A 21,732-nucleotide genomic window follows, 5' to 3' on the forward strand; every position below is an offset into this window, starting at 1 on the left:
AAAAATGTTGAACTGTGTATTAAAATTGCAAAAATGTGAACAACATGTATTGTTATATTTCCTATTTCTATTTATTGGGATTTTTTGTAGACGTAGGTGGAGTGTTTTTGTATGACAAAATATACGAGGATACAATTCGCACATCTATCTATACCGAACGCTCCGGGGTGTCTGGACGTTTTTCAATATGACTCCCGCAGATGCATTTTTTACGACTTCGCAGGCAAATAATTTACATCCCTATCCGATAGCTGCTCCGATTCGACCCCCTCGTGATAGTGACGAATGTCGCTTGGCAGACGCGTGTAATGCGATTCAAAGTTGCTCTATTTTGCGTCCCCCGTGACTTTTCTCTCGGCGATGATTACGATATCAATCTCGCCGACGCGACAAACAAGAATGCGTTCAATATCGGTTTACTGAAGCAGATATAGTCGACAACATTTCATGCTTCTTGTCCCTTGAAGAAAACAATATCTCACGGAAAATGAAAAATCTATGCAAGTTATAAAGCAAGGCGGTATAAAAGAGAATTGTCAAAATAATTTTTCATCTCATATATATCTTTATACTATTATAGTGTGTTAAATTATCTTTCAAGTTTTTAATATAAGTTTTTAAACTACATTAATTAATAACAATTAATATCAAAGCTCTAAGTATGCTTCTCTTATTGATTAATAATAAATTAATAAAAAAATCATTAATAACAAAGACATAAAACTACAAATATTAATCGCGTAGAGAGATACTAGCCTAGTCGGCTTAGCGACGTATTGAAATACATTAAGTCAACACCAACCAATTAAGAAGTGCCGACTCGACCCGATGCAAGAGATACGATCCAATGAGTGGGAGGATCCGCTTTGAAAGAGCCAAGCAGGTGATGGGTACTATTGTCTCGAGTCACTAAGGCTACGGCTGCGGCCTATAATTTCGTCGAGATGGCCGATAGTGCCGATGAAATGCCGATTGAGATCGATATATGCTCGTGAGGATATGTGAGCTGACAACTTGACCCCGCTGCGGTAGGGTCGAATTGAGAGAGGTCAAGATCTTCTGGACAAATGCCACAGACACGTACGCGATGAAGGAAGCTGGGGCATTCATCTCGACAGCAACGTCGGCTACTATTACGGGAAAAACCGTAAATTCGGAGTTAGCGCACGAGTTGGATAATATGGAGCATTTAATTTCATTTCCACATTTTTATATTGTATAAACGAAATCGAGACTTTATGCAAATAATCGATTAATTAATTAAATTTAATGTCTTTCGTTCAGTGTTACGGATTTTACTTCAATATCTCGAACACACGTCTTACCATTAAGAATTATTTACAATTGTTTTCAATATTAATTTATACACTATATTATGACAAACAATATTATGTCGAAAGAAAAAGAAAGAAAAATATTTTATATAAATTTAATTTTAATCATTTCTATTTTTTAAATTTACATTTTAGTGTACGTATAAACATAATTTTAAAAACATGTAAGATATACTACATATATAAATAATAGAACGCGCGCGTATTTAATATATTCTTTCGTAGCTAACTGATATATTGTGAAATTTCCAGTAATCTCGTACAATACATCACGATCGATGTATCTAAGGGTGTATTGAGAAGAAAAAGCTTTGAAAGGCAAGACAAAAAGCTACGGGATGGAAGACGAGTTTACGATTTCGTCTTGTCATTGTCTGGCATTCGTCTCAGAGTAATTTGTCGAACAGCGGTTTGCCCACATCATCGATATTCTCGCACACCAAGTCTTACTTTATCCGTGAGAGTTGAGATAAATTGCACTATATTCTTAAATGATTAATACATATAAGAAATTGCTACGCAATAAAGATTTAACTCCGATTATTTTAAAATCCCGTTATAATCTGATTTTATAATTACATTAATCTTTTGTCAATTGCAATTTTTGTAAAATTTAAGATAATTAAAAAATTAGAAATATTAGATATCTACTTTTTTATGCGTTAAGAATAATGATATTAAATATGAAAAATAGAGTGACAATAAGAGATTAAAAAATATATATGTGAAAAATTCTTCGAAACAGACGTATATATACGATTCCGATCAAGATCTCAAAGCAGATGCCATTCGACCGAGAGCGAATCCAATATAAAACGCGCCTGAAATATTTTCGATGATCGATGTCTCGTCATCGAATGCTTCTAGGAGAGCGTCAGGTTGTCAAGCGATTATGGGACACCATGTAGGTCTACGAGGGAGAGAGTGTAGGAACGGGACCAGAGAGTCCTGGTTCTTTTACGGACAGCTGATATGACGACCGCTCTCTATTAATCACTGGTCGATGACGGGTACTGCTCGGTTTCTCACGAATTCGATTCATCGAACTTGCATTTCGTGGCCCAGCTTCGGGCCCGCATTCTGTTATCTGGACTTTGGGACTGCTTCGAGGCCCCTTTGATTGGACGGCGCTACCGCCATGGGGTTTCTTCTCACGAGACAAGGTGTCGAGGCACAATCGAAAATTGATATAATGAGACAGATTATCCAATTGAAAATTGGATCTCCTTAATGTCAATGTGGACAGCATCGACCAGCGATCATCAATTATACATCAACGACGACTTCACTTTCTATCAACCGAATATATTGCTGAATATTATTAATATTATCAAAAATAAATGCATAAAATACATATACATCGCATATCGCTTCTTACATTCGCCGATCTCTCGACAAATAATTAAAATTCCATTGATATATATGTATATGCATATAAAAATAACGAAAGACTTTCGTTCGGTAATTACCATTGCAATTTCACAACGATTTTACGATGTAATTCGCAACAATCTCACAGTCGCTTTTTGTTGCGTCCTGCGCCGAGAGAAAACAAGATAAAGTAGAAAGATAGATGATTCTCGCGCGGCGCCGACTCTCACGACAGAGAGTATGAGATTTAATTTATAATTTCGGAAGTGCTGTAAGAAAGGAACCGACTGTCGGGACGTCGCTCTGGGGTACAACCTATCGCCCCTTTAGACAAGTAATCCTTACGACAGACTACGGATACATACGATAACGATAATACGTGTGTGCACACGCACGCGTGTAAACCCATAACCCATGTCCCATCGACTGGCAGGCATGAGAGTCTCTCGTACGAGGCTACGAATTAAATTTCACAGCTCATAAACAAACGTCAGCTTTGTCCGATAAACTAGACGCTGCCGACATCTTTCTGCCTATGTGTCATTTGCCGCTATTAATTTTTATGTCGCTTAATTGTTTGAATATATGAGAGATATATCTGAATAAATAATAAATATAGAAGATAAATAAAAATTACTTGAAACAAAATATCTCGATATTTTTTGTTCGCACAAACAGATGTACGTTTATTTGTCGCTGAATCACAAGGAAAAGAAGAGACTATCTCGGATCGCAAAACCGTGAGGGCTTTTTCGGCATTGTCTGAAGTTTCAAGTTTCGCGTGGACCTTTTAAAATTAGGCCCGCGGCAAATATGATGGGGGCAAGAGGGTACGTAAGATACCAACGGAACCGCGATATGAAGAGAGAAGCCTGCAGGAGGTAAAGAAGAAGGAGGGATCTCACATCGAAAGACCCCGAGTGTCGTATTATTTCAGGTTTGCATACGTTTCGTGTTTCAGCCCATTATATACTCACGAAATCCAGTGCTCTCCCACTATCTCCTTCTCTCTCCTTCTTTCAGCTCTCAAAATGCTCGCGCACCCAAAAAAATACTTTCGTCCAAAAAAATACTCTTGCCCGAAAAGATTCCCGAAGGACATAAAAGGAGACTTGGCCGGAGGTGAAGAGCACTGAGAAAGAGGAGGAGAAGAACGGTCCCCTCGTCACGGATATCTATGGCGAATCATAATATCCTGTTATTAACGCGTCGCGGTTATCAGTCCAAAATACATGATCGCGTTTATCGATAAATTATCGGACGTGTCGCGGAGAAAAATCGTCGAACATTGACGTCGTGCGCGCGCACGCAAATCCACATCGAATTCACGACGAAGGATCCTCGTTTTCCTCGAAAAGGATTAAAGGCAAAACGATCGAGAGAAACGCGAAGGACATGTCGGAGTGCGCGACCAGTTTGGCTGCCTATCGACAGAAAACTCGGCGAACAAATGCGCGAAACAACTTCGTAAATGCACGTCTATACTCGAAGGAGATCCCATGTGTGTCGCCATTCTCACATCTTCTCTCCCGGCCTTCTCACCTCCCACGTTTGTTCGCGCGAAATGTCATTTTCCAGCCAGGAGACAAACCCTGAGGATTGTTTCGCGTCTCACGCTCTACGTTCGGCAGCAAGGATAACGAGCTTCGGAGTTATTTTTCGCCGGTAGTCGAGCAGTTTTATGGCCCTTCTATATATAGCAAAATGGGTAATAATAAAGGGATGACCTCGCTTCGCGTTCATAGAGATCCTTCTCTGTTGCGCGTTCGAGTCGCGACCGTGCTTTCGCCGCGATTCTTCTGATTACAAAATATTATTTCTCGCGTAAACAGTCTCAACGATTACGTGATATAGATTGGCTACAATAGTCGGCTGCATACGGCCAGCTTTAACGGAGGAGATCGTGATAGAAGAGACCGAGAATAGGGTGGCACCGTTACACGCTAACACGATTACCGAATACCGAACGTTCCCGAGGCGCGACTCTCGCCTACAACACCCTGCTCTGCGAGCCCGTGTCCAAGAGAGGCTCAGGATGACATAGGGTTATTGCCGCACCACTGGCTACTATCTGCTCTCGGGCATCAGCCCGTAATTGTTACAAATCGTCGGACGTCCTCGCAAACATTGATCTGCGCTTTAGCTTCAGGAGTCGTTTTCGAAAAAGAACAGATCGTGGCCACTGGGCAAATTCAACGCTTATCTGAAGGTATAAAGCTTTTCAAAAACTATGTAATTGGTGCGTGGAAAAGTGCTTCATCCTAGATATCTAATTAAAGTTCATAATTTAAATACCACTGTGTTATTCTCAAAGTACCTAGACATAGGTAAGCGCTTATATGTTATAATACGACGTACAAAAAAAAGAAATATTATTTATTTCTCATCATTCATTTTTCCCAATACAATAAGTCTTAATTTATAAACATTATATATATTATTTAATGATCGTTATTACTTTATAAAATAAGAAATATAAAGTGAATACACGTGAGAAGGAATTAAAATTTAGATTGTGTTAAAAATTATACAATGGAATGTAATATACGTGCACTGCACGTTTCGCTACATGACACGCAAATAAAAAGAAAAATAACAAACTCACTTAAACTTAAGTCAGCTCGCTAATGCAACTATTCAAAGCTGCCTCAGGCTGATAAAATCAGATCGATGCGCGTTGAAGTTACTAATTGGATTTCATTCGCAGCATGTGGAATTGATTCGAATATCTCACTCTTTCTCTCTCTCTCTCTGTCATTCTCTTTAGAATAAACTAAAACTCGATAATTCAGTTACGATTTTTGTCACACAGCTGCGAACACGAGTATGCGAAATGAGCGTGGAACCTATCTCAGATAATTGTATCTTAAATGCATATATAAGATTCTCCCGTATGCATCGCAGAATCCGGTTGTTGGGGCGCGTAATCGCGCTGTCTCGGGGACCATCATATTAATTAAACTTATTAAAATGATCGCGAAGGTAGAAACGAAGGGCTGTCTCGAGCTATTATCACGGCGAAGTGATAAAGAGATGTCGTGTCGTCATCGTCATTATTACTTGGTAACGGGCGGAACTTAGCGCATGTAAAGGATAACCGCGCGCGCAGAGAAGAGATAAAGTCGGAGATACTGGCGACATAAGAGAGCATCAGGATGATCGAGTGGGGCTAGACAGGAGTGCAGTCCTAATTCCATTAGCACGAGACGGTTATAAAGATACGTAAGTGTGATTATAATAAACATCATTGGTCAAGCGTGACGCTGTGAATAAGTGTTACTGTTATTATTATCGGTAATCGGATGAGACTCGCAACGACGTTATACCTAAAGCACGTTTCCGAGCACGTGAATATTATCACCTGACATCATTGACGTGTGTAATGTGTATCGCTAACCTGTCTTCGCGACAAAATATTTGCAACGTAGTTGGCAACGTACGTAGTTTGCACTTCGAAAGCCTTTCTCCGGTTCATTGAGTTCCCTCGATGAACGACGATGGAATTACATTACTTTAGAATTTTCACCCAATGTATCATGCACACGTATGAATGGTACTTCGCGCTGTTCAATCACCGACTTCGATCACGGGCTACCTCTTCTCACGCGAAACTTGTGTGAGACTCGAATACCGGTTCCCGCCTCGCAGATCTTATCGAATGCCGCCGCACCGCTTCTACCTTTGCGATTGTAAAACAGATGCTTCTGGTTGTGTACTGCCACTATCGATAAGTGTCGTCATCATTACTGACGTATAATTCTATTAGGGGCTGCACGAGTTGTAACAACGAGTGATATCTCTTTTCGAAGCGCGAAGAAGATATGGAAGAAATTTTGATGGAATTTACAGGCTGTCTCGAAACAACGATAAGATTCGCTTCATCTGGTGATGGTGTACTTGTATGAAAATTTTAAATGCAAAATGACTCTAGTTAATTTGAATATCTTATCATCGTTTTCAAGCTGAAGAGCATATAATTCAAATATGCCCCAAAATATTGCTTTATCAAAAATTGGAATATTTATTATATCTTTCAAAAAAGTGCATCCACATTTCACTGATTTATTTACGATTCCTATCTTTTTGATAATTTCATTCTAATAATAATTATGAAAAATAAAGATACAATTTGTGCATATTTTAATACGATTTCGTAAATAATTTGCAATGTAAAATATACAACTGCGATTATCATTTATAATATGGATGGATAATATATCTTTGACAAAAATTATATTTACACGGATCACGATAATCAAGCAAAGTTTTATTTAAAGTTATCAATTTTTAAATATTATCTATACTGATTATTACATTTATTGAATAATAAATTAATTTTATTAATTGCATATATTATGTGCACTATAATTTCTCGCCGGAAATACTTATTAAAGATATATTCTGAGAATCTATCTCTAGGTTAAAAATATCATTAAAGTCAGAATAATTAAAAATCATTAAGATAAAAAATTATTAACATGTGTACATATTTTGTATTCTTCCGTGTGCAATTACAAAGCCGGAAATCTTAACGTCCGCATCGTTAATTTTTTTTTTTTTTTTCATAGAAATATTGAGCATCCGCAATCTCTGTGTTGTTGACATCTTTAAGTATCGTAATTTGCATAACAAATATTTTGTTCGTACACGCACCCGTATCACAATATTGACGGCACCGATCTATTGTGACGTCAATAAAAAGAAAAACACGAAAGGCGAGTCTCGTTCAGAAACTTTCAAAACGCGTGTACGTTTAATGGCACGCGTAAAGGGTCTGGAAAGGTGAGAACGGAATGCGGGGACGTTGCTCATTAGCCATTGAGGGACTTCAATCAGATTATAGAAGCTGTCCTAGCAAGGCTGGTGGCAGCTTGTTCGGTTCACGCTCGTCTGATTAGTCGACTTCGACACTCTTTGCGAGACGCGAGCTTTATCCTAAACATTTTATCGGAGACGGCGCTTACTAGGCGCCTATTCGAATAATTTTATTATTTGGCGCCCTGAACACCAGTATTACCGGTTGTCATCGTGCAGTGACGATCAATAAATTTGACCGTTGCGTAAAATATTTTACCTATGTGTATATGAAAATTAGATTTAGAAACTTAAAAAAATGAAGAAAAAAAAGATTAGATGAATATTGAATATTATTATTATTTTATAAGAAAATAAAATAGATTAAATATTGTCTCATAAAAAATAAGACGTTATCTTATTTCATTTTCCTCTTTTTTTAATTTTAGATTTTAATTTAAATATTAATACCGCAAGTGTGAAATACTTTGTAATATTTCTCTCGAGCTCTTTCTATTTTACTCATCTTTGCTTTTAAAATTACGTAACTTGAAAGGCAGCATTTAAAAATAAATATGACGTACACGTAACTTGACAGACACCCTAAATCATAATGACACGTCTATAATTGTCAGTATTTATTTAACGACAGGCACTTACGGAATGATAATACGGAAAGGCGAGTTGCACAAAGAGAGAGGTGGGACTATAAATTTAGCCGATTATCGGCAGGTAGTAGCACACGTATTTGTGTGCGCTACGTTTATGACAAATTAATAGACTACCTGTCCTTTCCAGTAACCTGCAATCGCGCGCGCCTACCAACTGCGGAACTTTGCCGGATTTAAGAGCATTTTAATGAATTAGCGTCGTGACATCCGGCGCGATCATAGGGATTATCTCGGCGCTTGCTGCTCCACGGACCACCATAAAGCGGCTCTTCCTACGTCGTTAGTTTACGGCCCTGTCATGCCGTTAACGCACCGTAATGCCTGATAATCCTCGCGCGTTGTCGCACCTATACGCTCCCGTAAGTGCGACACCGATCGGCGGTATTACACAGGTGCCTCGGCATGATCTCGATGACGATATCCCGAGAAAAGGCGGTATGAGGTATTTATCGCGGCTTAAGATCATTCTAGAATAGACCTCGTTCCGTAAATCACGGATCTCGCCAACTAACGTATATAATTTTACGACGCGATAATTTAGAATTAATACGATGTTTGATTGAAATAAACTTTCTTGAGAAGCCGCGATCATTATTATAGCGATCTTCTTGCTAACTTAGGATCATTTCTTAAGCGATGTCAGTGCGTACATCACGAATATTTGTGACTAAATGATTTTACAGCTCATGAACTTCTACATACCTAACTGGCATATCGATCAGAATTATTAGTTTTCGATTTATTTTTTTCAAGCACGTTGCTTTTCACAAGAATATCTTATGATGACGTAATTATTATACATATCTCAATGATTCAATCTTTAGCCGACCACATGCTAATAAATTATCGATTATAATAATGAATCGAGATAATAACACATTTTAAATGTCATAAAATGAAGATACAATAAACTTAAACAGATTTAAAAAATTCATCAATAAAAAGTTAGACATTTAATTTTTTAATGTAATTAAAATTTAATTCTTTTTAGAAACTTTTTTCCAAGTGATTCATCTTCCGAATTCTTCAAACACATTGCACAATTTCAGCAAGTACAACGTAACATACTAAGAAAAGAAAATGTATAAAAATTAATATCGTTGTATCATTAATTTGTAGCCGTTCAAACGTAAAAGACCGAATAGGAGCCCGTGAATATAGCTCGTTACAAGCTGTTACAATGAACAGACCGCGATCCCGTTGGATCGGTTTCGGGTGTATCGATTCATCAGGTACATCTTTAGTCAGTCTCCGGCCGTTCGTATATCAAATTAGTGAGACTACGTAGGATGCGAGAAGCGTACGCGTGTAAGGCGAAACGACGATAAAGGGAACAAGAAGGGTCGAAGAGGAGAAAGCATCCGCATGCGAGATACGGCTAGAACGGAACGTGGAGAAAGGGTGGAGGAGGGCGAGGTTCTCGAATGAAGAAGCGAGAATCGATCAATCGAGGCCGAGTGACAGGTAACTGGTGATATCGCGGGCATCGACATGACGACAAGTGCCTCGCACACCGCGTTACCTACGTGCCTCGAAGGACATCTTTGTCCCGATGACGTAGCTGTAGTCACGAGATGCAGGATGTATCGGTGCATTGTAATCGAACGAACGAGATGACAACTTTATATCGCCTGGCTTTCCCATCGTATCGATACAAATCCGAGACTTCAATCTTACTGTTTTACGCGATATCAACTTTTTACTTTATTGTTTCGGTCTAAAAAATATTCCGCAGAATTAAATTAGATTAAACCGGGTAATTGGCCCAAATCGAAATATTATAATCATATTAGATATTGCAACATATTCTTATGCAGTTTGTTCGAGAAAAAAATGTATCCGCTTATTTGTCAAACTATCTTATGTATACATATAGCGTGCATTAGGAAAAATGTGCACCCTCGTAAAAGTGAAATCACGTAAGAAGGATATCGTACGTGAGACCTTGAGAAATTATTCCGACGAGGATGGAGGAGAGAATTCTTGTTTGCTGAAACACCGAAAAAAGAATGAAGATAATACATATTAAGCGCGGTAAATTGAGACGGCAGTTATTCGTTTCGAAGTGCACGGTGCCGCAAAAGGACCTGTCGTTGTTCCCGTGTGCAAAGAGGCAGTTACGAGACAGACCGCGAGCAGATGGATTAATGTAAAGGCGCACGACCCTAACAAGCGAATTATCTCCGAGATATATTGTGCCGCTTCACGGGTGGTTAACTCCGCGCGAACAGTTCCCAAGAGAGAATGAGAGGCAATCTGTACGGTGCCGCTGAAGAGACAGAGTGGGAGTGGAAGAGGAGGAAATAGAAAGCGAGAGAGAAAACGAAACGCGCGAAAAGGGTAAAGGAGGAAAGAGAAAGAAGGAGGAGAAAGATCAGCCAGCTCCCAAGTTGAGATGACTGCGGCTTGTCTCCTTCCGTCTCACTCCTTGGTAATGCCTTGTAAGCTCTACTAATCTGCTTACCGGTCGTCTCTCCTGATTTACCGAGATGTTTTCATTGTCTTTGCTGACTTTAGCAGCGGACCATAAAGATCCTGGGGCTAACTTCTCTTTCCGCGCGATTTATCTGTATCTGGGCGTCAATGTGCTTCTTATAAGAAAGCAATCCGATTCTCCAACACGCATCGACGAGACGTTTCGCTTCCGAAATATCACCTCCCTCTTAAAAGCTTCCCTCAACCAACAACTTTGTGCCCGATCGCAATCGTATTACAAAACTCTGTTAAAAGTCAAAAATCGTCTTTGCTCTTTTCGGAATATTCAGTTCACGAATGAAATGGTGTGTAATGAAAAAAAATCTTTAATATATTAAATAAATGATATCCGACACGAATAGTATAAGAATATCGATTTGTCCGGCTGGTGGACATATTTAACTGCGAATCCTAAGTTGTAATTGTGAGTAAAAATCGCACGTCGATGACGGCGAGAGTTTAGTGAACTTTTCCCGACAGCGAGATTTTCGAAAGGCTGAAAGACACCGCAGGGAGTTTGAAATCCGACGTTGGCGAACGCCGACTTTTTCTCGGAAGAATAATATTTTCTTACGACGAGGAGAGAAAGGATAGGAAAGCACTTCCCTCCTTCTCTTCTGAGCTACCGCGCCGATCAATGGTGGAAGAAGCGAATCCGCCCGCGAGTCTCCGCGATGAATTTTTCCGCGGCACGCACCGACGAGCATGGGATTTAATGGCGGGTACGTTGCACCCCGGACATAAATTTCGCGATCAAAGTGCATCGCGTCGTATCGAGGCGAACTTTAAGGATTTTATGTGATTAAGTTCTCCGCCGTTACTACCCTCGGCTTTTATCCCCTCGCTATTTTCGTTCGCCTTTCCCTTTTTTGCTTCAATCCGCGCTTTCTTCGCGTGACTTTCTTTTTCCACGATTTCTGCGCGCCTGCATCGATTGCACTCCCTCTACTACCGCTCTTTTAGGCGCGCGCCGCTTCCTAAGTCAGTCGGACGCGACCGGGATGAATCCACCAGGGCTTTATCGAGTTTGACTCGGCCACGGACGACAAATCGTCCAAGTTTCAAGTATTTTCAAAGAGAATCCATCCTGCAAAAATATCCCTGTCCCGCGTTTCCGGATAATGGCGGCACGCGCAGCAGAGAACCAGCGGAGAAAGACCGAAAGAGCTGGCTATAAAATACATGTGCATGGATGCATTTACGAAGTCTTCAGGTCCGTAGCGAACGGGAGAACCCGAGGAGAACACGAGGGATGAGAGATGAGAATGCAGCGGCGTACGAATGGCGGACGGGCGAGAGTGAGAGAGGGTGAAGGAAGAAAAAGGGAGATAGAACGGCTGCTCTCTCACGTAGCCAAGTTGCTGCCAGTTGTTTTCTCGAGGGACAAATTTATCACCGCGTCTCCCCGCACAAGTTTGAGAGGTCACAATCAAAAGTCGTATCAGCGCGATATTTCGTATCGGTATTTCCCTGACTTCAGCGGTCGTCGCTCGAAATCCCGGACATACAACATATATATATATATATATATATATATATATATATATATATATATGGTCGTTCAATTAGCGCGAGTCGTCCGAATCCCGCTCTCGACTCGACCTACTTGTGCAAGGATCTTGACCAAGTTTCTCGTATCCGGAATATCGGAGGCTTCCAACCGCGAAGGGAACGAAGCTCCCGCCGTGAACGACGACGAGAGCGTCGCGTAACGAGCGTCGTTGTTCCGAATCGAGAGATGTTTTCGACAACGGCGAGACGTATTTTTAGTATGCTCATTTCATAGTACTGTATATATTTTAAACGACGAACAATTGCGGAACGAACGTGAAAGAATGCGAAGAAACTAGCTATAAGACGGAAAAAGTTTGTAAAACGTAAAAAGCTCTCGTATTTCAGAATGAGTTTCGAATTTTTTGCGCCTTGACATGTACTGTTTTAGTTTACTAAGCAGAGTCCTCATTGTGTGTACAATGTTTTAAATTTGATTTTAGATTTTAATTAAGTCTAAATACATATGTGCTCCAATACACAATATCATGCGTATAAATTTGGAGAACCTTATTTAAGAATATCAGGGGGATAAAAAAACATAGGTTGACACATGGAATAATGTATAGCGCTCGTCTTGTGGTACCTCGCCTTTCATTCGTTAAGAATTACGGTTGTTTTAATTTCAAACGCGTGATATATGTACGTCAGCTTCGAACCCATAATACAAAAAAAAAACAACCATTTACTTGCATACGATAATTCAAGATATAAATCTGTACAATATTATATAAATGCCTATGCTATTCTTTCGTAGACTAAACATGAAATAAATTTTTTATATAAATTTAACGTATAAGACGGGCAACAAGAGCCAAATCGCGGATGACAATGCGTTATCCTAACGAAACTAAATAATTTTTCGTTAGAATTAAATACCGGTGCACAAGGCACCAAATTTTTACTTGGACACGGCCAAGATTTTAAATATGAAATAATCTCATATTTTGAGATTTAATTTCAATACCCCTTTTAACCCCCCTACGGAAAATAAATAAATGAATGCAAGAGAAAAATATAGATCCGAAAATCGCTGAATCGGGAATTCCCGATTCAGCGATTTTCGGATCTATATTTTTCTCTTGCATTCATTTATTTATTTTCCGTAGGGGGGTTAAAAGGGGTATTGAAATTAAATCTCAAAATATGAGATTATTTCATATTTAAAATCTTGGCCGTGTCCAAGTAAAAATTTGGTGCCTTGTGCACCGGTATTTAATTCTAACGAAAAATTATTTAGTTTCGTTAGGATAACGCATTGTCATCCGCGATTTGGCTCTTGTTGCCCGTCTTATACGTTAAATTTATATTTATATTACAGAGCCTTGTTAAAACTCTTATAAATTTTTTATCTTTAAGCAACATTATTTATAAATCAATCAGCTATTTGTGTATTTAGTTAACGCTCAAAAATAAGAAGCAATATTTAAAACTGATAATGTAATAATACATATAGTATAACAAAACTCTAAAGTTCTTTATTTTTTACGAAATAATTGTCTACACTTGAATAAGCTCCTAAAATTTAATAAGTCTTCAGTTTAAAGAAAAATGGAAACGCGCGCACTTTGCTAAAAATCACGGATCGAATTGATTCGACACGTATTCAAACTATTATATTGAGAAAGGATTTCCATGAATCAGTGCTGTCCCGTAATTCCCAAGGTAGAGAACCTGTAATTTTGTCGTCTCCGCGTGACGAAAGGACTGTGGCGCGTATTGTAATTTGTATTTTCACACGGCTAGGAATCATCCGATGGCTTCGGGGTGTCCGGCGTCGCGGTCGAAAATTGTGCTAATCCCTTTAAAAGCGACCTCCCGCCCGTGTCCCGGGAAGTGTGATTGGCCGACGAGGCGTAAGTAACACAACAGGTAGGTAGGTAGGTAGAACGGTGGAGGCCACCGGCAACGCGCCTGCATGAGAAGGAGCGAGAAGATGAGAATGGCTGGAAGAACAAAAGCAGCAGCAGCAGAGCCACAGGCTCCACAGGTGCTCTTGTGAGCGGGTTTCCGTTCGTTTGGATAACCGCAGACGAGTCGCCAAGGCGTTAGAGCAAACACCGATCGAGGCGGACTTTCTAACGCTATATTGCCGCGGCTGGTGAATCCCTCTCTATATTCTAGTCCTTGAGACCACAATCTTCGAGGCACTCTCTACCTGCCAAGTCGCGGAAAACTGCCTGTAATCTGGAAAGACGATTTTCTCCAAAAGTTTCCTTCTACCCCTCGTAGAAAATTGATCAAGTGGAAAGAATAAGGTAGCTGTTAAAAACTGCATCTCAATAAAAGTTGGTCCTTTATCTTTATTATACATTTCGTTGTATCCTCGTAATACTGTCATGCCGAAAAGTTAAAATCTCGAAACTATAGCGTATACGTGCGCATCAGTTCTTAAATTATCATGCATCGACATTTATATGTTACATACCGGAAGTTACTTTATTGTTATTAAAAGAATGCGCACCTTAAGGCGATCCCGTAAATTTGTCGATTTTCACCCTGTCAACTCCAAGCATGGCTTTCTCATCCCACGTCATGTTTATTGCTCGACGGCTATTAGCAAGAATTGCTTGGTGATAAATTCATACAACATCATCTCTAACGTAGTGCGTTATTTTCCTGTCATTATATAAATTTAAATAATTTTTGACACCCAACGCATGAACAATCATTATTAACTTTTTCTATTATATTAAATTCATTTTATGAACTTCGTAAAATCTTCCGGTATAATTTTAAACTCGATGAAACTAAAATTAAAATTAGAATTATAATTAAAATAAAAAAAATAAATATATATATAATTCATAGAAACATTAATAATGTAGGGCTTTTTTATTTAATTTCTCTAAAAGATACTGATCGTGATATTTTCCTTCTGCATGCAGATAGTATAATATAATATCGGTGAAATATACATCATAAATAATGCAATGCATATAGATTCTTTTTTCAAGTTTTATAGCACACTTTTTGTTTATATTGTTCAAGAGTCTATAAAAAATGGCACGTGCTACTCTTTATTCCATTTTACGTGCTCTATATCACATATGATGTTGGTCCACATCGGGGAAAGGCGGTTATTATCGGACTTCTAACTTCACGATGGAACAAGTATCCGTACACGGAAGGAGGATGAGGATCGCGACGAGGATCGTTTTACGAGCTCCGATGAACACGGATCAACAATCGGAAGATGATAGCCGTCTCAATGAGCGGCAATAAACCGACTTTATTGAGAAGGGAGAGTATACGGAGTAGAGTGTCTACTCGAAGAAGTGCGAATGCATCTCTCATATAACGGCACCTGCGGCTCTCCTCCACCGGGTACCTCTACGATACCTCGAATCGAACCGACGTAACCGAATAATGCCGGACCACGCGTCGCCGGAATCTGATTTACAACATGCTACCACGACGCCAACGTAAACAGGTACCGGCGCGCGAGCATGTCGTCGATATATAAATCGTGAAACGTCGTAAGTTTCGGAACCAAAATGGTAATGGCAGTTGTGCAATTCGGCGAACGGCCTGTTCAACGCGCTCTCCACACGAATTATATGTGCGCGAGTACAATAACGTTTGTCAATTTCGGTGCGAATTTTTCGCAAAGTTTCTCGCACGCGACGTAACAGTGGGACACTATTCGCGGCGATGATATATCGGAGAATTTTCTAACTAGAGTAAACTCGCGCGATACAATATTCATCGATCGTCCTGATCAATAAATTACGATATCTGGGATAACCTGATGTGTAAAATCAATACCACTGAACCTTATTTTGCGATTCGTACACTGAATTTTTAATTAATTACTATATGACCAAATTTTTTTTAGCTATTAATAACAAATTCTCAATTAAAATAGTCAAACACATTGATACAAAATTATGGGATTCTATGTAATTTTGTAATACGTTAAATAAAATGTAGCGTATAAATAATTCATATTTATTTTTATATTAATAGGTATATCGCGCATGTCAATTTTAAAAGGATATTCGATATCATTCATCTATAAAAATATCAGTTGCATTCAAATGCGATTTCAAAACTCCATAGAGGCGTGTTACCATATTTGCTTTTGGGGATTGTAATTCTGACCTGCGAGATTAAATTTAAATTCGATGAATTCACCATCGTCAGTGACGCGCGCTGCAAACACGTCAGGCATTGCGTTCGCACGCAAGGCGTGAACGTCACATTATTTTACATTCCTTGTCGATTTTTACGACAAGGCCGCGTGTTGTAAAAATCAATGTATAGGGGATTCTCATGCGGTGGGGAAGAGCGCGTAGGAGCTATATACGGTCTCTCGCAACAGGCAGTCTGTAACGAGGGAACCGGGGATCCCCGTTTTCTCTCTATTACTATTTCGTTATATTATTGTCGATAAAATACCCGTGGAAAACAAGGTACCAAGTTTTTACGGTCCGGAATGGCATACGTTTATTTACACCGAAGTAAATTCCACGCGACGCCGTTTGCGATGCCGTTTGTTCGAGATCTTTAATTGAGGTCTGAATATATACGCGAGCCAGAGTGCGAAAACATTTCGCGCCGTTAATAGTCGCGGATCGTAAGAAAATGCGTAAATTCATCCGCGATCGTTTCGCGAGTTGCGTCGACCGGTCGTTATGCAAATTATTATTCTCAGCGCGAGCGTAAAGCCTTACTAAACTAGGGTCAAATTCACTGCCTTAAGGAGCGACGCGTATATACATACGCTTACTCCGGTACTGCGAATAAATAATGCACGACCATGTCCCGTAAACGTCAATCTGCGTAAAAAAAATGCACCTTGTCAGCCGGAGTCAGGGCCGCAACAACAGCCAACATTTCGGCAAGCGGTCTTTATACGCGGTGTCGATCGCCGTATCGAGTATTTACGGCGGTAAGTGGAATAAGTAAAAGGGGACCCTAAACCAACCATACGCGACAATAGTCGCGACAATACAACCTGTTTTTCTCTCTCTCGGTACTCGGCAAGAATATGGCATATTCGCTCTCACGAGGGCCGCATCGCAAATATAAGCGGTGAATCGCAGGCGGAGGCACGGACTCGGTGACACTTGAAACTTCAGGGTGACTGAGTCAAGGCTCCCGGCACTTGAGCGCCGGCCGGTCTTTCGCAACCCCATCGCATTAAGACGAAAATAAAATAACTCGTAACTCATAACGTGAATTTGGAAAGCCGAGCTGACAGCAGAAATAAAGTATCAATCTTTGAAATTGTTCGATCGCAAAAGAGATCTTCTTCATTTTCCACATCTTTCTTTAATAGATCGTTCATTTTCAGTACTGCAATAATTTTTCTAAACTTACAAACGTTAGCAGAGGCTGAGTAATATGAAACTTGCAATAAAATCGTATCACGCATATACTTTTCTAATTCAATCAACGAAGTTTCACGATCCGCTTTTATCCATTGCTTAGTCACGATAAAACGACGAGGCGAGAAAAAAGAAGAACGGATGAAGAAGTACGAGCAGGTAAGCGTCGAATCGCGATTGGAACGGCGCCAATTCTTCCCGTGGGATACGTGGATTTGAAATTCAACGCGATGAAAGGTTCACCTCCCTCGCACGCTTTCGGCCGCGTCCAACTCACTAAACTAGTTCGACCCTGTAATATACGCGAGGGCCAAGGTATATATCCCAGTTCGCTAACCCAGAGACCGTAAGCACTGGCACCCTTTCAAGTTTGGCAGGTTCGGCATCCTTTTAATTTAGCTTCAGCTTTCTATCGGAGTAAGAGTATATTTTTTATCTAATTTCATTAACACCCCGGAATAAGACAATGATCGACGAATTTTTAATTCACGAAGGGAAAATTAAAAAAATCTTCTTTTATTTTTCTCTGCCACCTTATTTTTATCTTTCTGTTGCACCAATAATCTTTAGAAATAATTACTGCATCTGCAAATTGTGTTATTTGTTACACTATGATAATTTTTTTAATCTTCATTTCTTCGAGATTGTCATTTACATTCATTCGAATCGCACAAACAATTAAAGACCTATATGTTCGAATATTTATATCAAAGTAGGAACAATTTTAATAAAAAGTAATTTTATAATTCGCGAACAGGATTAAAATCTAAATAAATCAAAATCTCTAATTGCTCTTTGTAATAATAAACAATTCGTAATTTCATTTCTTAAAATTGCAACCAATTCTCCTTTATACTTATCTTGACAAATATAAGTGCATCAGCATTGAAAAGAAATGTACGAAAAACGAAACGTTGCATCGTAATTCAGCTTCTAGAAAGATCGCGATAAACTCGATCGATCCGGCGCCATTTTCTCAGGAAGACGCACGACCGGAGGAAATCGCAGACAACCCGTGGGGTACGGATGTTTGTTTCCACCACTACCGAACGCGAGAGTCGCCCGCGGGTCGACAAACGGAAGCAGATTGATGCGCAATGGGGCGATGACGCGTTAATCGCGAATTCCTTTGGAAATCGTCCCCTCGCAATGTCGGGTTCAGTCACGGACCTTTGTACGGTCGGGGGACACTAGAAGGGGCAAGCGACGATGTAGTTGACGCGGAAATATCACGGAGGGTTTCGCTTTTGACGAGGCCCCGCGAGGCGTAAGGACCGTCACTGCGAGTACGAATGCGGATGTTCGCGAGGGTTCGAGATCCTTCCGGCGGTCCTGGACAAAATTCATCGACGGCACACGCGAACTGTACAGCCCAAAGTTTGGTATACATAAATGTTTAAAAGTATTGTGTAAATCGAGCGTAAAAGATCATTTAGTTCATATATGTTATTAATGTTTAATTAATTTGTATGAGTTAATTAAGATGGTCTAGAAATTCCTTAATTGACACTAAATCTCATGACAGTTGGATAAATTCCTCTGTATCTTCTATCTAACAATTTTAATAAAGATGTACGTAATTAGCACACGCGCATATGAAAGATCAGACGAATTGTTCCCGCACACACGATGATAATAAAATTTATAATCTGCAATCACTGAAGATATGTGATCATTATACTACATTAATATTACGTAATAATTTTTAAATATCAATTTTAAATAATGTTGTGTGATATGTAATAAATGTGATGAAATATATTACGTATGCACGTAATAAAAGTATAAATAATATGTTACATATGTAAGAGCATATAAATAACATAAGACATGAAAATAATGTTATTTTCATTTTACATAATTCATTTCAGCAAGCTCAAGCAAAGACAGATAAAATATTATGAAACATGCTTGGAAAATATACAATGCAATCAATTTTGCGAAATGGGAAACATCAGAATTTAAAATTCAAAATTTCCCTTATTCCAGAATCCACCGTGTCACCAATATCACGTTACATCACTTACGTAGCAATTAAAAAGTGAAAATATCAGAGAGAATAAATCATACATGTGTATTGCGTGTCATTTATCATTAGTCTTTTTGATATATCCACTTTTCTCTCTCAATCGATGTCCCCTACCTCGAAGCTCGCGGAATTTATTTTTCGCATTTTCGGCGCTCGAACAGTACGCTCAATTGCATTAATGCATCCGTACAATCTCCCTATGCAGCCTGAGCTAAATAGGAGGTCAAGCAATATCTTCGCGCCGTAAACGCTATGCATTTCGCGCGACTCGTTAACAATTCGAGCAGCTAGTTGCGCGGAAAATAAAGAGATTGCCAAAATATGTAGAAGGAAGATACGCGAAATATCCGAGAGAGAGAGAGAGAGAGAGAGAGTGGAGTAGTTCGCGCAAAGAACGAAACGGATCCTATCCCTTTAATCCAGCCTTGGACCAAGCGATCATGTCGTCTAACCATGAGCAAATTCTCGCCCTCTTCTCTCGTCCCCTCCAGCAGTCGCTCCGCGACACCGAAATGGAACGCGAAAGGAAGACGTCGCGATTAGAATGGATTTCAACGTCGCGATTTCAAGAATATATACGTATAGGAGAAACGAAACCGGAGACGATAAATCTGCACGCGCGAGACGTCGCGATTCTCTCTCCTTCGCAAATTGCGAAAATTCGGAGCGATTGCGGGGGCGGTCGTGAGAACGCGTCTACTTATCGACATATCCGCTCGCCTTAACGCACTTATTCGGAAATTCTAAAGGTCAGCTGGAATGAGTCCGCATTTGTAGAGAAGCTACCGTAAATTCGCTAAGATATTATCACGCACGGAGGAGAGAACGAGCAAATTTCCGCGTTATTTTTCCGCGGCCATGAGAGACCTTCTTCGAGAATGTCATATCTATATATAATTTTGGACGAAATTATCAAATTGGAATTTTGTACGCACAAATCTAAGTTTCTCCGTGAACGAACTGAATTCCGAAAGGATTCGTGGATTCTTCGCGGGGTTTAAAATTTTCTCGCGATCTTCCTTCGTAGGAGAGAAGAGAGAGAGAGAGGAAAAAAAAAAGAAAAAGCGCGTTACGACGGGAACAGCAGGCAGATAGCGCGGCTCGTACACTGACCTTATAACGAACATGTGTGTCCCGTGGTCCCTGGATGGACAGTCATTGGGTCTCACACGGGGTGGCTCGTAGTACTCAGACGACGAAGCTTGGAGTATGTATCCACGCACGCACGCAACGTTTTCGCACGATCCTGACGCAGCTATCTCGCGACGGCCACGCGTGCAGCTTACACGCGTGCGTGCGCCGTGTCGTCGTACGATCCTCGTGTTGCGTCCGGTGCCGCGATCGTTCACCAGAAAAAAAAATTTCAACCGTCCTCACCGATTTTTCACGATATTTCCGCGATGTCTCGCAATCCTCCGCCGATCTTTCACGCCAATGTGTAACTTTTGTCTCTTCTTCTTCTTCTTCTTCTTCCTCTTCGTCTTTTTCTCCGGTTCGGGACACCGTTTACGCGCCGCAAATTGCCGATCGAATGAACTGCCGCGTCTCGCGAAGAAACTATCTTGGAGAGTGTCGGAGGACGACGCTGGAAGACAACAATGACGATGACGATAATGATGACGGAAACGAAGATGATGACGACGGCGGTGTCTCGTGGCGGTGGTCGATAGCGCGGCGCTCTACTGACGTCGCGACGCCTCGTCGTGTCGTGGCTCGCGGCTCCTGCCCGCCCGTGGCGCCCTACGACGCCCTCACTCACTCCGGAACAACCCGGAAACTGACGAACCACCGCCTCCGCCCCCGCAAACTACCCTTATTTCGTGCCCCCACTTGCGACACTGCCACCACCACCGCCGCCGCCGTCGCCACTGACATCGTCGTCGTCGTCGTCGTCGACGACGACGTCGCTGCCACCCGAAGGACGATTTTGACCTCTCCAGACTTATCCGAGGCATCCACCGCGATATCTCCTATTCTTCTTCCTCGCATCTACCCTTCTTTCTTCCCGTCGATGTTTCGAAATGACTTTGATTCGATCGCATCCGACGCCGGCATTCTCCAGAGTCGCGACTTTGTTACGGTCTTGCATCACGCGCGATAACGACTTTCAGCAAGAAGACGTTCTCTACCGCTAATGCAATCGATTGTTGCGCCATTTGATCCGAAAAATGTAG

The 21,732-nt window shown here is 40.5% G+C and overlaps 1 protein-coding gene across 1 annotated transcript in view; it reads right to left on the reverse strand.

The window, feature by feature from the left end:
* The window catches only part of LOC114931180 (fibroblast growth factor 18), a 111,799-nt gene extending 90,538 nt beyond the window's left edge, over positions 1-21,261 (reverse strand). Inside the window, exon 1 of the mRNA XM_085489236.1 lies at positions 20,672-21,261. Within this exon, the coding sequence (XP_085345362.1) occupies positions 20,672-20,685 (14 nt within the window). The 5' untranslated portion in view covers positions 20,686-21,261. The remainder of the gene's footprint in view (positions 1-20,671) is intronic.
* Between the last annotated feature and the right edge of the window lie 471 nt (positions 21,262-21,732).

Source organism: Nylanderia fulva, unplaced genomic scaffold, assembly GCF_048542155.1.
Source record: "Nylanderia fulva isolate GAGA-0341 unplaced genomic scaffold, ASM4854215v1 Scaffold8, whole genome shotgun sequence".
NCBI lineage: Eukaryota > Metazoa > Arthropoda > Insecta > Hymenoptera > Formicidae > Nylanderia > Nylanderia fulva.